Source organism: Ranitomeya variabilis, chromosome 1, assembly GCF_051348905.1.
Source record: "Ranitomeya variabilis isolate aRanVar5 chromosome 1, aRanVar5.hap1, whole genome shotgun sequence".
NCBI lineage: Eukaryota > Metazoa > Chordata > Amphibia > Anura > Dendrobatidae > Ranitomeya > Ranitomeya variabilis.
In genome coordinates, this window is record NC_135232.1 from 364,971,421 (window position 1) to 364,985,742 (window position 14,322).

At 42.1% G+C, this 14,322-nt stretch overlaps 1 protein-coding gene across 1 annotated transcript in view; it reads left to right on the top strand.

Moving 5' to 3' along the window:
- The window catches only part of KIF27 (kinesin family member 27), a 64,557-nt gene that overhangs the window by 46,577 nt on the left and 3,658 nt on the right, over positions 1-14,322 (top strand). Inside the window, exons 11-17 of the mRNA XM_077248981.1 lie at positions 1,321-1,518; positions 4,295-4,408; positions 5,480-5,656; positions 6,161-6,376; positions 7,257-7,463; positions 9,620-9,818; positions 12,072-12,227. Of these exons, the coding sequence (XP_077105096.1) occupies positions 1,321-1,518; positions 4,295-4,408; positions 5,480-5,656; positions 6,161-6,376; positions 7,257-7,463; positions 9,620-9,818; positions 12,072-12,227 (1,267 nt within the window). The remainder of the gene's footprint in view (positions 1-1,320; positions 1,519-4,294; positions 4,409-5,479; positions 5,657-6,160; positions 6,377-7,256; positions 7,464-9,619; positions 9,819-12,071; positions 12,228-14,322) is intronic.

Genomic DNA, 14,322 nt, shown 5'->3' on the forward strand with positions numbered 1-14,322 from the left:
GTGGGAAGCCGCAACGTAACCTCCTCATCTTACTCCTCCTCCATCTCCTCTGCTGAGCTATTCTGCTGCGTACCTCTGTGTGTGATGTTAAGGTGGAGGTAGAGGAGAGGCCATTTGATGCAGCGCTTGCCATCCACTGGAGCACATGGTTTTTCTGAGCCTTATCTACAAGGCACACCGCTGTGCGGCTTCAAAAGAAAGGGAGTCGAGTAGCCCGGCCAGTAACAGATGTTGTCAGTGGTCTTTGAATAGGACGAAACGGTGTTTGTTCAGTTGAGCTTTCATACACATTAACACCTAACCCACATACAAGTCCACCACGACCTCGCTTTCTCCCACTCATGTTGTAAGCAGCCTTCCCCTCTTGTACACTGCTGCTTCACAACCTTAGGTCCACATCTGTCAGTCACCTGTTACTAAAGGAACAATCACTATTTATTTTCTTAGTGTGCCTGAACAATACTGTAATGCCTAATGATTTTTAAAGTTGAAATCTGGCCTTTTGATTTGCCACTGAAACAAAGTTTTAGCACAAACGATTAGGAGTAGCAAATGGGGCTTCCAGAAACTGCCATACAGTTTTTTCACAATCTACTTCGATGCTGGAAGATCGATTTCACACAGGATGGGATCCTATCTATTTCACTGAGAAGTTCACTGTGTCATGACTTGTGGATGGTTTCTGCACCTTGATTGGTTGCTGGAATCAACACACATAAAGTTAAGGGGGAAAAAAATGCGCACTGGTCCTGTAAACTCTTCAGATGTTCCTCTAACCTCTTCACACCCCCTCCCCTCATCAAACGTGTGTCCCCGCTCATCATACAGCACCGCTATCCTAGCCAAAGTAATAACAAAAGCATTAGTAGAAACGCGATGATTTACCGAACTACGACCAACTTTTGCCAACTTTTGAGTAAAAATGCTCGTGAAAATGAATCCGAATGTGCTACGCTCTTGCCGAATTTGAGATTGGCGAATATTTTCCAAACCTGTTCGCTCATCTCTAGTCCCCAGCAGCTTCGCCAGTGACCGAATTACGTCCCCAGCAGCTTCACCAGTGACTGAAGTATGGTGAGCTTGGGTGGAGAAAAGCCACCAGGGACATACCTCTGTGACTTAGTCAACTTGTCCCTGGCGGGCATTTTAAAGTATGCTTTCTGAAAAATACGAAGTAAAACATGCATGTCTACAATACCGAAACTGTCTCTAATTAAATACTAAACACTTTTAGCATATGCCATGATTTAGAATTTTGGGGAATTCTGTCCTGTTTTGCTTAGTAAATATCCCCCATGTTTTATATTCATTGGTAACCAGGTGTTACAGAAAAAGCAACAGGATACAAAGAAGCTTGCAAACTTATCTGCTCAGAATGAGAAGTGCGCATCCGATCTTGAACAAAATATACAAAACATGCGACAACAACAGGCACAGCTTCAGAAAAAGCTAAAAGAGGAAAGTGATATAAAGCGGAAGCTGGAGTCAGCTGTGCAAAAGGACCAGCAACAAATCAAGGTACACAAAAAAGGCTGAGCCTCATGAATTTCAAGGGTCTAAAATATGATTATATATATATAATGTACATCTCACAAAATTAGAATATCATCAAAAAGTTATTTTATTTCAGTTATTCAATACAAAAAGTGAAGCTCATATTATATAGTCATTACAAACAGAGTGATCTATTTCAAGTGTTTATTTATGTTAATGTTGATGATTATGGCTTACAGCCAATGAATACTCAAATGTCATTATCTCAGTAAATTAGAATACTTTAGAACACCAGCCTGAAAAATCTGAAATGTTGGCCTAATGAAATGTATATTCTGTAAATGCACTCAATACTTGGTCCGGGCTCCTTTGGCATCAATTACTGCATCAATGTGGCGTGGCATGAACGCGATCAGCCTGTGGCACTGCTGAGGTGTTATGGAAGCCCAGGTTGCTTTGATAGGAGCCTTCAGCTCATCTGCATTGTGGGGTCTGGTGTCTTTCATCTTCCTCTTGACAATACCCCTGTAGATGAACTATCATCATTAAATAATTTTTTCAAGCTGGTGTTATAAAGTATTCTAATTTACTGAAATAATGACTTGGGTTTTCATTGGCTGTAAGCCATAATCATCAACATTAACAGAAATAAACACTTGAAATAGATCACTCTGTTTGTAATGACTCTATATAATATGAGTTTCTCTTTTTGTATTAAGGAACTGAAATTTAACTTTTTGATGATATTCTAATTTTGTGAGATGCACCTGTATATACAGTATACACGTATGTATGTATTGTGAGGCAGTGACCTCTGTTACAGCTAGGGGGCACTGTTTGTGCTCTCCAGAATGCGCACGGAGGCGTAGTGAGGCGATGAGGGGGTATTGCAGTCACAGGTGTAGCTGTGATTACAAATGGTGAAGCAATGACTGATTAAAAGCCCTGTAGTATAGAGAGGGGTGAGTCAGTGTTGGTCTTGGAAGCAGACAGAGCAGTTGTCTGCAGAGCATTCCTTGTGTGAGGCAACACAGGGGCACGTGGAGCCAAAGGGGCTGACACCCTTTTTGTCCGACTGTCTTTTGTTTTCCCGTCTGCAATCCGGAGGATACAGCGTGCTGTGCACTGTGTGAGGTTTTTTTTTAACATAGTTTTGTTTTGAACTTGCTTGGGTCACTGCCGTTTCACTGCGTACGGTGCTACCGCTGCCTTACAGTATGTGTATATATATATATATATATACATACACAGCTCTGGCAAAATTAAGAGACCACCACATCAAAACGCTGTCATGGGCAGCCCAATCTTTGGACCTGAACCCCATTGAAAACCACTGGAATGTAATCAAGAGGATGATGGATAGTTGGATAGTCACAGACAAAGAAGAACTGCTTGAATTTTTGCTCCAGAAACAGTGTGAAAGACTGGTGGAAAGCATGCCAAGACACATGAAAGCTGTGATTAAAAATCATGGTTATTCCACAAAATATTGGTTTCTGAACTCTTCCTGAGTTAAAACATTAGTATTGTTGTTTCTAAATGATTATGAACTTGTTTTCTTTGCATTATTTGTGGTCTGAAAGCCCTGTTTTGTTTTGTTTTTTAATTTTGCCCATTTCTCCTTTTCAGAAAAATAAATGCAAAATGTATTGCTTGGAAATTTGGAGACATGTCAGAGGTTTATAGAATAAGAGAACAATTTACATTTTACTAAAAAATATATCTATAAAGAGAAAAATCAGACAAACTGAACATTTTGCAGTGGTCTCTTAATTTTTGCCAGAGCTATATATATATATATATATAATGTGTCCAGTTGGAAAAAGTTATGTCCTGTCCTCTGAAATCTGAATTTACATGGGTTGTCCAGTCCCATGTAAAAGTTTAAGAGTAATGATTATCTTGCCAGTCCCCCCCCCCCCCACACACCTTGTCCCAGGTTCCCCGCCAGTCTCTATATTCTGGCCTATAGCAAGGTGGATCTCACACTTACATGCGACTGTTACGATGAACACCACTGAGGTCAATTCTACAACTACTGGTTGGCTGCAGTGGTTTCAAGTCTGTGTCAAAACCTCATTACCGGGGGCCAGGACACAAAGGCCTGCCTGGGACCTTGGAAGCCGTGGTATCAGATCAGTGGGGGATCAGTAACACAATATTTTATTATTTTATACCATTCTAAGCTTGAGAAAAGAAAGGAAAATTGTCACAGTCCTATTCATTATTTTGTTTAGGTCAGGTAACGTAAAGAGTTATTCCCAACGTAAATATCCTCGGGATATGCCATAAATATACAATAAAAGTGTAGCAGATACAGGTGAGAATTGCATCTATCTCAAGAATGGGATCCAATCGTATGCTGATAACCGTGGAGCGGTGGTCAGAATCCCTAATTTATTTGTACTGGAATTCTGACCACACTGAAAGCGGCGTACAACAGGGTCCCATTAGCAAGATGGATGTGGGATGTGCATCTGCTATACATGAATGAGCTACTTTGTGGATATACCATAGATGTATGAGATAGGAATACCCCTTCAAACCCAATATGGATTGGTAAATGGAAGCTATCCTGATGAAAGTCTCCATTCAGATTATATCTTTTATTTTTTTCCAACAATGTGAACATTTTTATATCATGGAAAACCATTCTCTAAAGAGTGGATGCATTTTGTTACTTTACTTTTATACGTCACAATGAGTTCCCAAACAAGGGTACATTTATATTTTGAAGTAAAACAATATCATCTAGCTTGTATATACAGGAAGTTTATTTCATGTCTTTTTCTGCATTCAGGAGCTTCAGCTGAAGAACGAGCAACAACAGAAGATGCTGAAACTGAAAAACGAAGAGATTGCAGCCATTAGACGGCGAAAGAGTACTTCAAGTATTCCAGACCAGCTTCAGCTAGTAAGTGCCTCCTTTCCTTTCCAGATAATGCTTTCTATTCAGAGGACTGCTGCTTGTCATAGAGAAAGAATGGGAGAAGACTCAGGACCTGGTTGGTAGCTTACTTGAAAGTTCATCATGCGCGTAACAAGTAATATGTCGCGAACCTATTCCACTTTGGGCTCATGTACACGGACACAGAGCCTGTACAGCAGTGCAGGAAGCATGGCTCCTTAAATAGAACTGTGCCCTCTGGCTGCACTGCCGGACAAGCTATATTGATTGACTACTTAGGGTTCTCATGCATTGGTTATGTACTTTTTTTTACTTTGAGAATTGCAAAATTGTAGGAAAAAATACAAAACCAGAGCAAAAATAAAACCAAGCAACCATGCCATTTTCTACATAGCAGCATAGGTAATGCTCCCTCTCATTTCTTCTGCCTTAAGTATACAGCACAGTGCCTTTAAAAGGGTTATCTAGAACAAAATAATTTTCTACTATGAGCCAAAAAACTAACAGGCAAGTAGTTGCTTTTTCTCTCCGCCACTGGCATAGAACAGTCATTGACTGCTCCTGCCAGTGATTAAGCTGCTACACATCAACAGAGCAATTCTTTTTATTTTGGGCTGCTCTGTCGACAGGGTGTGATTATGGACGTCATGCTGATTGACAGCCGGCTTCTTGCAGTTATTCACTTGGCATCAACTGTCAATCAGCATGATATCAGCCATTGCGACCCGTCAACAGAGCCGAAGAGAAGCAGCTGCTCTGTCGACTTGTTAGCAGAAACCACAGAATTGCCAGCAGGAGAGGTCAGTGACTGCTCTTTACCGGTAGAGATCTGCGCTGGACAGAACAGGTTGGTTCTTGGCAACTACCTTTCTGTTTGCTCTTAGACCCACAGTAAAAATGAATATCGTCCTGGATAATCCATGTAAGCACTAGTGCCTGTGCCATGCATTTACGACAAGGTGTGAGAAAGCGTGGGGCAATGCTATTTTCAGTATTGTTTGTATTTGTATGTACATTTTTTGAAACTATATAATCATTCACACTCAGAACTTCTAGATTTTGTCATATTTTATTCAGAAGTTGGAAGAGCAGAAGAAATGGCTTGATGAGGAGGTGGAGAAGGTCTTGAAGGAGCGTCAAGCATTGAGTGAGCTAGAAGAGGATTTAAAGAAAAGGGAAGAGAGCATTACGAAAATGGAAGCCATGCTGAAAGAAAAGAGCCATCTGGAGATGAAAAAATTGCGATCTAGTCAGGTGTGGTAGATAATTGCATTCATCAGTCTTGTTCTGTCTTGCCATGCTTTCACTTGGCGGCTTGTAGTGGTGCCCTGCCATTGTATAAGATATATTGCACATCATGTGTACTTTCCGGTATAGAAATGTATGGTTCACCGGACTTGGTCCATCGGCCATGTCAATAATTTGTTTCCACTGGATGGGAGCCCTGAGAACCACCTGGTCCCTCCCAGCAGTCGCGGGTCTTAATTAGCCAGACTAGCCCAATGTCAACATTTTGGCATAATGCACATGTGATCTTGCGCCAGTCCGACTAATAAAAAGAAAAGATGTGGATGCTGGCAGGTAGGGAGTGCTTTTCAGGGCTTCAGTTCGGGAGTCACAGACTACTGAAGTGGCTGATAGAGCAGTTTCTACAAATCGATTCACACTTTTGTAGTCTTATTGCATTAATACTCAATGAATATACACATATCTGTGAATTATATGCACTGAAAAATTAACATCCACTTGTTTTTGCAGGCTCTAAACAGTGACATATTGAAATTATCCACTCGTCTAAATGCATTAGAGAATGAGCTTACAGACAAAAGTAAGAAACTGCACAGTGGTGACAGTGAGGAGCAGGAGAAGGTGTCTGAGGAGGTCACAGTTCTGCAGAAAGAGAGGGGCCATCTCCTACAGAGAAGAGACAGCCTAGATGAAAAACTGAAAAATGGCACTGTGCTGTCAGCAGAGGTAAGCTTGTACTGGGCCTTATTTTGTGGAGTGACTATACAAGAGTTTCTGCGATATTACAAAATTAGCCTTAAGGTAAGAAATGTTAAATAGAATCACAACAATTCTTCAACTCTTGAATCCCTGCTAATCCTACAGTGATGGAATTACATCCATTCATGTGACTGCTGCAGCCAATCATTGGTCTCATCAGTCACACACTGTATATGACAGCATGATCACTGAGGCCAACATAGCTTGCTACTTCCGGTGCCCCCAGAGCCATGGCAGTGGGTTCATAGGGTAAGCAATTGTCATTTCTTTATTTTATAACATTCCCTACACTTTGAAGTTTGGGATTGCTGGAGATACTGGGGCTGTGTATGACGCAAATTCTAACCACAACTTGGCTGTTTATTTTATATTTATAGCAAAAGTAGGACGTGTATGGCCAGCAGAGTTCTTCCACAAGTTAATTTAACATTTAGTTATGAGCTAATGTGTTCGGATAACCTGTTATCCAAGCATTCTCAGGTGTTATCTGAGTATCTCGGGCGTGCTCGGATACCATGTTTGAGTCCCTGCGGCTGTTAGGCAATTCCCTGCATGTGTTGAGGATGTCTAACAGCCGCAAATCATGCAGCCGCAAGGACTCGAACATATTATCCGAGCACGCCCGAGATACTAAGATAATATGCGAGTACGTTCTCTCATCACTATTTAACATCAATATGGAGTAATTGTTTCGGTTATACATTAAAAACTTATGTAACAAATTGCTATAATTATTAGAAGCATGTTCTTATTCATTTTCACCTGTTCTTGGGATCTAGTTAGCAGTATATATTTATGTAATGGGTTCTTATGAAGCATACTGAGATTGTCCTATATTGCTTGGCAGGAGGAGCACATCTTGTTCCAGCTGGAAGAGGGAATAGAAGCTTTGGAGGCCGCCATTGAGTACAAGAATGAATGCATTCAAAGTCGACAACAAGCCTTAAAGGACTCATCTCAGATTCTCACAGAAAGTGAAGCCAACGTCATCGAGAAGTTCAGTGCGCTTTCTGCTGCTGAGACCAGATCTATCCTCATCAAATACTTTAAGAAGGTGGGAACTTTTTCAGAGTAATTAAATGAAACCAACAGAAATGTCGATACGCCTGACATCCAGGCTTTGCAGGACCTATCAACCACTTGCAAGGCCGACCAGTATCCTACAGGTCCTTTAATCAAACCTAAGGTTCAGAGTGCTCATACCTCCACAGCCAGACAGTTACGAGCAGCTCTACTGCCCCTTTTAACTCAAGCTGAATAGCTAAATTTCCTGGATTGAAGGATGGGAATAACTGGTCCCACCCATCCCTTACCTATCATTCCTGACATCTGAACTCGCACTGCTCCACTAAATCAAAACCTCTCAGCACCCCATCAGTGCCAGCTTACTACCTGCCTACGATATATATATATATATATATATATATATATATATATATATATATATATATATATATATATATATATACATATATATATATATATATATATATATGTTTATATAGTGCTGAGAGGTTTTTTAATGGGTCCGGGCTTTAGGGACAGCCAGTAGAGCTGGGAGGGTTTGGCCGTTCCCATACCTCAAGTTCCAGGCCTTGAAATAGCCTAGATGAGGCAGCCCAGTTGCCTCATTCAGTGTCTGTGTTGTGAGGTGGAAAGGCCTTCATGTGCTGTTGCATCATAGACAATTTGTTTATTTCTACCCTTTTAGCCGGAGAAAGGCTATTTTGTGTTCATGTGGACTTTACTTTATGACGAATAATAAACTTAAAAAAAATACTTTGCACCATGCAAATATTAAAACCTGCAGCAAAATCTCCTGGTGGAAAATATCTGAACTCAAGTACAAGTAATCTTCTTTCTCTTCTGGTTTTCATGCAGTTTTGCATATTCAAGTAGTTCTGTGCTGGAATAGGTGTTATATGTGACTGCAGACTTGTGTATCCTCGCACTGTGAGGAAACTCCGGTGCCGGAAGTAACCACAAGTATGCGATATGCATACTGACTGTCACATTCCAGTTAGGGTTACTCATGCCTCGCTCAATATGCTTGTATCTAGTCTGAATGGGGCAAGGAGTATGCATATCGCATACTTGTAGTTACATGACCACCGGCACCAGAGAATCCTCCCAGCTCACAATGCACATGATGGGAAGATTCACAAATCTGCAGTCACACAGAGTGACTTCAACCTTGTAGTTTTCTTTATTCCTAAAGGAGTATGTCACGGCGACAGAGAGGAGCCAGAAGACCGCAGCATTTGATTTCTCATACCCCTGCACTGATTAGAAGCACTTAGCCTTCTTATTAAATGGTGTAAATTTATTTTGGCAGTGCAGGGGTGTATGTGCTCAATTGAGAGCTCCTGGAGCGTTAAGGCTCTCAGCTGCGCACAGTTAGCCACTCCCATCTCCTATATAATCTGGGCCTTGGCCAGCACTCATTGTCAGACATAGCTTTGCTGTATGGCCGGAGATGGTTGTTGGTTATTATAGGAGAAGGTGTTTGTTGGGTTTATCTGTGACTTGCTAGGTTTTGAGTGTGTGATAATTCCCTATCTTCTCCCACTGTGGTTTAACCGCATCCTCCATTCCTCAGTGCAATCCTCTTATACGTGTGAGTATATTTGTATGTTTGGTATTTTCCGTTAATTCGTGTTACCTTGTTAGTCTGGTTGGTGTATTACGGTACGGTACTACTACTATCCTATCCTCTTCCCTGGGTGGGGGAAGGGTACAGACTGAGGGCGGATTCAGGAGCTAAGGCAAGGTATCTATGTGTTCCCGACATCTTCACCATTAGGAATAATCCGAGGAACCGGGCGAGCTAGGGCACCCTTAATGTTAGGGACAAGGAAGGAGCCCCTGGTCCCGGCACACCCGGCAACAGTCGTGACAGAGTATTTTACTCTCACAAAAGTGTTGCCAAACAATTGCATATTTCAAAAACAACAAACACAGATAGTACTTACTGTCCCTGGGTCTAGCACCATCTCTCAGCTGCAGATCCGGTCTCTGTGTTTTGGCTACATTAGTTATGTCCCAACTACAGAGTGCGTGCGCTGGGGAGATTCAGGAGTCTGCAGTCACGCTGAGTGACTGAAGACTTTTCAATTGAGACCGGACATCCCCTTTAAGTAGCTACCAAAGCAGGCTGGCCAACCTCAGTATATTCTGGTTATTGGCACCAATTTAACTCCTATGTTTTAGGTGGTTAACCTTCGAGAGACTGAACGGAAATTGCAGATACACAAACAGGAATTGGCTATGAAGGTGTCAGAGCAAGAGAACTTGGTAAGAGAGCTGGAGTCGGCCATAGAACATCTAACATTGCAAAATGACAGACGGTTAACACAGCAGCAAAAGGAACATGAACAAAAGATGCAGCTTCTGTTACAGCAGTTTAACGGTAAGATGATTACTAATGAAGGTGAGAGTATACTGTATATATTTCGATACACTGCTCAACATGGCGAGCTATGGAATTAAGTGAAATACAAGCAATGTTAAGCACGCCAAACTCTATGTCGGAAATCGTGTGTTAGGAATTCTCTTTATATTAACTATGCATAATGCAGACATATGGATTTCTATCCAATAACAATAATGGTTTGCTTATGGGGGAAAAAAATAAATTTTTAAAAGTGGAAGCAGATTTCCGGCCTGTGAAATGAGAAGTATAGTTCTCTGCTGGTTTTTGAATGTTTGGAAAACATGGAAAAACCTTTGTCAGTCCTGATATTAACAATTTTAAAAACAGAACAGCAAAGCAAATCTCCTGGAAAGATGTTCGTGATGCTCTCTGCAGACCTAGAGCATAATAATCGAAAGGTCTGGAAAGGAATAAAAGGATAATATACACTGCTCAAAAAAAATAAAGGGAACACTAAAATACCACATCCTAGATATCTCTGAATGAAATATTCCAGTTGCAAATTTTTATTCATTGCATAGTGGAATGTGTTCAGAACAATAAAACATAACAATTATCAATGTAAATCAAGATTAATATCCCATGGAGGTCTGGATTTGGAATGCTACTCAAAATCAAAGTGGAAAATCAAATTACAGGCTGATCCACCTTCAGTGGAAATGCCTCATGACAAGGAAAAGATGTTCAGTATTGTGTGTAGCCTCCATGTGCCTGTATGACCTCCCTACATACAATGCCTGGGCATGCTCCTGATGAGGCGGCGGATGGTCTCCTGAGGGATCTCCTCCCAGACCTGGACTAAAGCATCAGCCAACTCCTGGACAGTCTGTGGTGCAATGTGACGTTTGTGGATGGAGTGAGACATGATGTCCCAGATGTACTCAATAGGATTCAGGTCTGGGGAACGGTCGGGCCAGTCCATGGTTTCAATGCCTTCATCTTGCAGGAACTGCTGACACACTCCAGCCACATGAGGTCTGGCATTGTCCTGCATTAGGAGGAACCCAGGGCCAACTGCACCAGCATATGGTCTCACAAGGGGTCTGAGGATCTCATCTCAGTATCTAATGGCAGTCAGGCTACCTCTGGCGAGCACATGGAGGGCTGTGCAGCCCTCCAAAGAAATGGCACCCCACACCATTACTGACCCAGTGCCAAACCGGTCATGCTGAAGGATGTTGCAGGCAGCAGATTGCTATCCACGGCATCTCCAGACTCTGTCACGTCATCTGTGAAGAGCACAGGGCGCCAGTGGTGCATTTGCCAATCCTGGTGTTCTGTGGCAAATGCCAAGCGTCCTGCACGGTGTTGGGCTGTGAGCACAACCCCCATCTGTGGACGTTGGGCACTCTGACCATCCTCATGGAGTCGGTTTCTAACTGTTTGTGCAGACACATGCACATTTGTGGCCTGCTGGAGGTCATTTTGCAGGGCTCTAGCAGTGCTCCTCCTGTTCCTCCTTGCACAAAGGCGGATATAGCAGTCCTGCTGCTGGGTTGTTGCCCTCCTACGGCCCTCTCCACGTCTCCTGGTGTACTGGCCTGTCTCCTGGTAGCACCTCCAGCCTCTGGACACTACGCTGACAGACACAGCAAACCTTGCCACAGCTCGCATTGATGTGCCATCCTGGATGAGCTGCACTACCTGAGCCACTTGTGTGGGTTGTAGTGTCCGTCTCATGCTACCAAGAGCGTGAAAGCACAACTAACATTCAAAAGCATTGGTACTGAGATGTGGTCTGTGGTCCCCACCTGCAGAACCACTCCTTTATTGAGTGTGTCTTGATAATTGCCAATAATTTCATTTCATAATTCCATTTGCACAACAGCATGTGAAATTGATTGTCAATCAGTGTTGCTTCCTAAGTGGACAGTTTGAATTCACAGAAGTTTGATTTACTTGGAGTTATATTCTGTTGTTTAAGTGTTGCCTTTATTTTTTTGAGCAGTGTATATTGGTCGTAGGCCAACCTTTCTGCCGCCGCAGCTCCTCCTTTGTCCTCTGCTCACTTCATATTGGTTTTCAATCCCAACCTTCTGGCTCTGACTAGGCCTCACTTGGTCACGTTATGCTTCACCGCACCCATTCAGGTGATTCTGTGAGGATTCTGGTAGTAGGGTTACCATTGAAGTTACAAATATACATTGGATAAATACCAATTGCTGGATTGCCAATTATCAGAATATTATATTCTGATATTAGTAGTGACCTATTTCTTTTTCGACCTAGATAATGACAGAGGGATTCCTGTAGGAAACATAAAGGCATATGAAACAAAAATAGAAGAACTTGAAAAAGAGCTTTATTTCTACAGAACGACCAGCCGAGAATTAAGGAAGAAGCTACGGGATCTGGTTGGGGAAGCAAATGTGACAGTTCCCAATAGTAAGTGTTGGCTACAAATTCTTATAAGTCATGATCATACACCAAGTTCAGTAACAGGGTATACGACACCCTAAAAAGCATGATGAGGACAACTTGAAATAGAGTTGATGTGTGAATTTGGATGTTTGAGAATTAACCCCTTTCCGACATTAGACGTATCCGTACGTCCCTGTGGCCTGGTACTTACTGACTTGGGACGTATGGATACGTCTAGGCAATTTTGCGTGCACAGAGGCTGTGAGTGCGCGATCGCTGCCGGGTGTCAGCTGTCAGAATCAGGCACTTTAACCCCCTAAATGTTGTGATCGAACTCGATCGCAGCATTTCAGGAGCAGGCAGAGAGAAGAAGGCCCCTATGCCCTTAGATCAGAGATCCTGTGACATCATGGCGGGGTCCCGATTGTTGTCATGGTGACCTGATGTCTGACGACATTCGGGTCACCAGCCACTAGGAAGTTTAGTTAGATCATGCACAGTGCATGATCTAACTAACTTGTGTATGTAGGGCTGACAGCCTATAAGGTATGATCCTATATATATATATATATATATAGGTATAAGGTATATCCTATATATATATATATAGGTATAAGGTGCTCCTGCATTGCTATACCTTACAATTGCGATCAGACTGCTGAAAGTGAAAGTCCATAGTGGGAATAAGTAATAGAGTAAAAAAAAAAGAGTAAATAGTAATAGAGTAAAAAAAGTAAAGTATATCCCTGAAATACTTGATTTAGACAGAACTCTGACAGAAGATTCCCTATAGTGAGGCAGATGGAAGCACTTCTGAAAAAAAGGACACCACTGAACAGAGGCCAGACAGAGTCCAGAGTAACTCTGCTGCCTCATTATAGTGAATGGATCCCTCGTGGGTATCATCTGAATCACGTCACTCAGAGATTTAGATGGAAACCCAAATGTAAATGCTCAACGTAGAGCTCAGAACAAGTGTGATCATAAATGTTATGTAAAATGTTCCCAATACAAAACTTCAACTCAATCCACAAAAAAAATCAAGTCGCCACTCAGGTCCTTCACCTGTCAACTGAAATATAGGGGACTTCCATGTAACTGGTAGTACAAAGACTCTGGAAAATTGAAATGGCTCCTCACACTTCAAAAGAAATTCAGCAAATTCTGCACTCCCAAATCCAAATACCCCCTCCCCTTCTGAGCCCCAGTGTGCCTATACCACATATAGCGTCCACATGTTTGGCATTTCTGTATTGATGAGAGCCCACCTAACTTACGGGTGCGTGTCTCCAGAGGCACGGGCTGGGCATAACGTAATGGTCACTAGAACGGCAGTTTGCAATTTTTACTCAGCAACATCCACTACTGCTCGTTTCTGGAAAATACCCATGGAATCAAAATCGGCACTACACCTGTAGATAAATTCCCAAAGGGGTATAGTTCCAAAATGGGGTCACTTGAGGGGGAATTCTGCACTTAGGGGCTCTGTATATAAAGTCCGCAAACTATTCTAGGAAAATCTGCGCTCCAGAAGGCAAATCGCACTCCTTTCCTCCCGAGTCTCTCCGTATGGCCAAGCAGTACTGTACAGCCACATATGGGGTATTGCCACATTCAGTAAAAATTGTGGGACAAATTATGTTGCTATTTTTACCCACTTCTTGTGTGAAAATGTAAAATATGGGGCCCAAGCCAAATTTTTGTGGTAAAAATGTAATTATTTTTTCTTCACTGCCCAAAATTTCTCCTATTAGCCCTTAGAAACATTAAAAACTTAGGGCTAAAACAACATTTTAGTGGTAAAAATGTAATTTATTTTTTCTCCACCGCTCAATGGTATAAAATTCTGTGAGGCACATGTGGTGTCAATATAATCACTGCACCCCTATATAAATTCATTGGGGAGTGCAGTTTGTAAAATTAGTTAACATATAGGGGGGTTCTGTTGTTCTGGCACCTCAGAGGCTCTGCCACTATGCCATGGCACCCTCATACCTTTCCAGAAAAATCTGAACTCCAATATGTTGCCTCTTCAATTCTGAGCTTTGCATTGTGCCTCAAAAGTAGTCTTCTCCCACATATGTGGTATCTGCGTACTCAGGAGAAATTGCGCAACAAA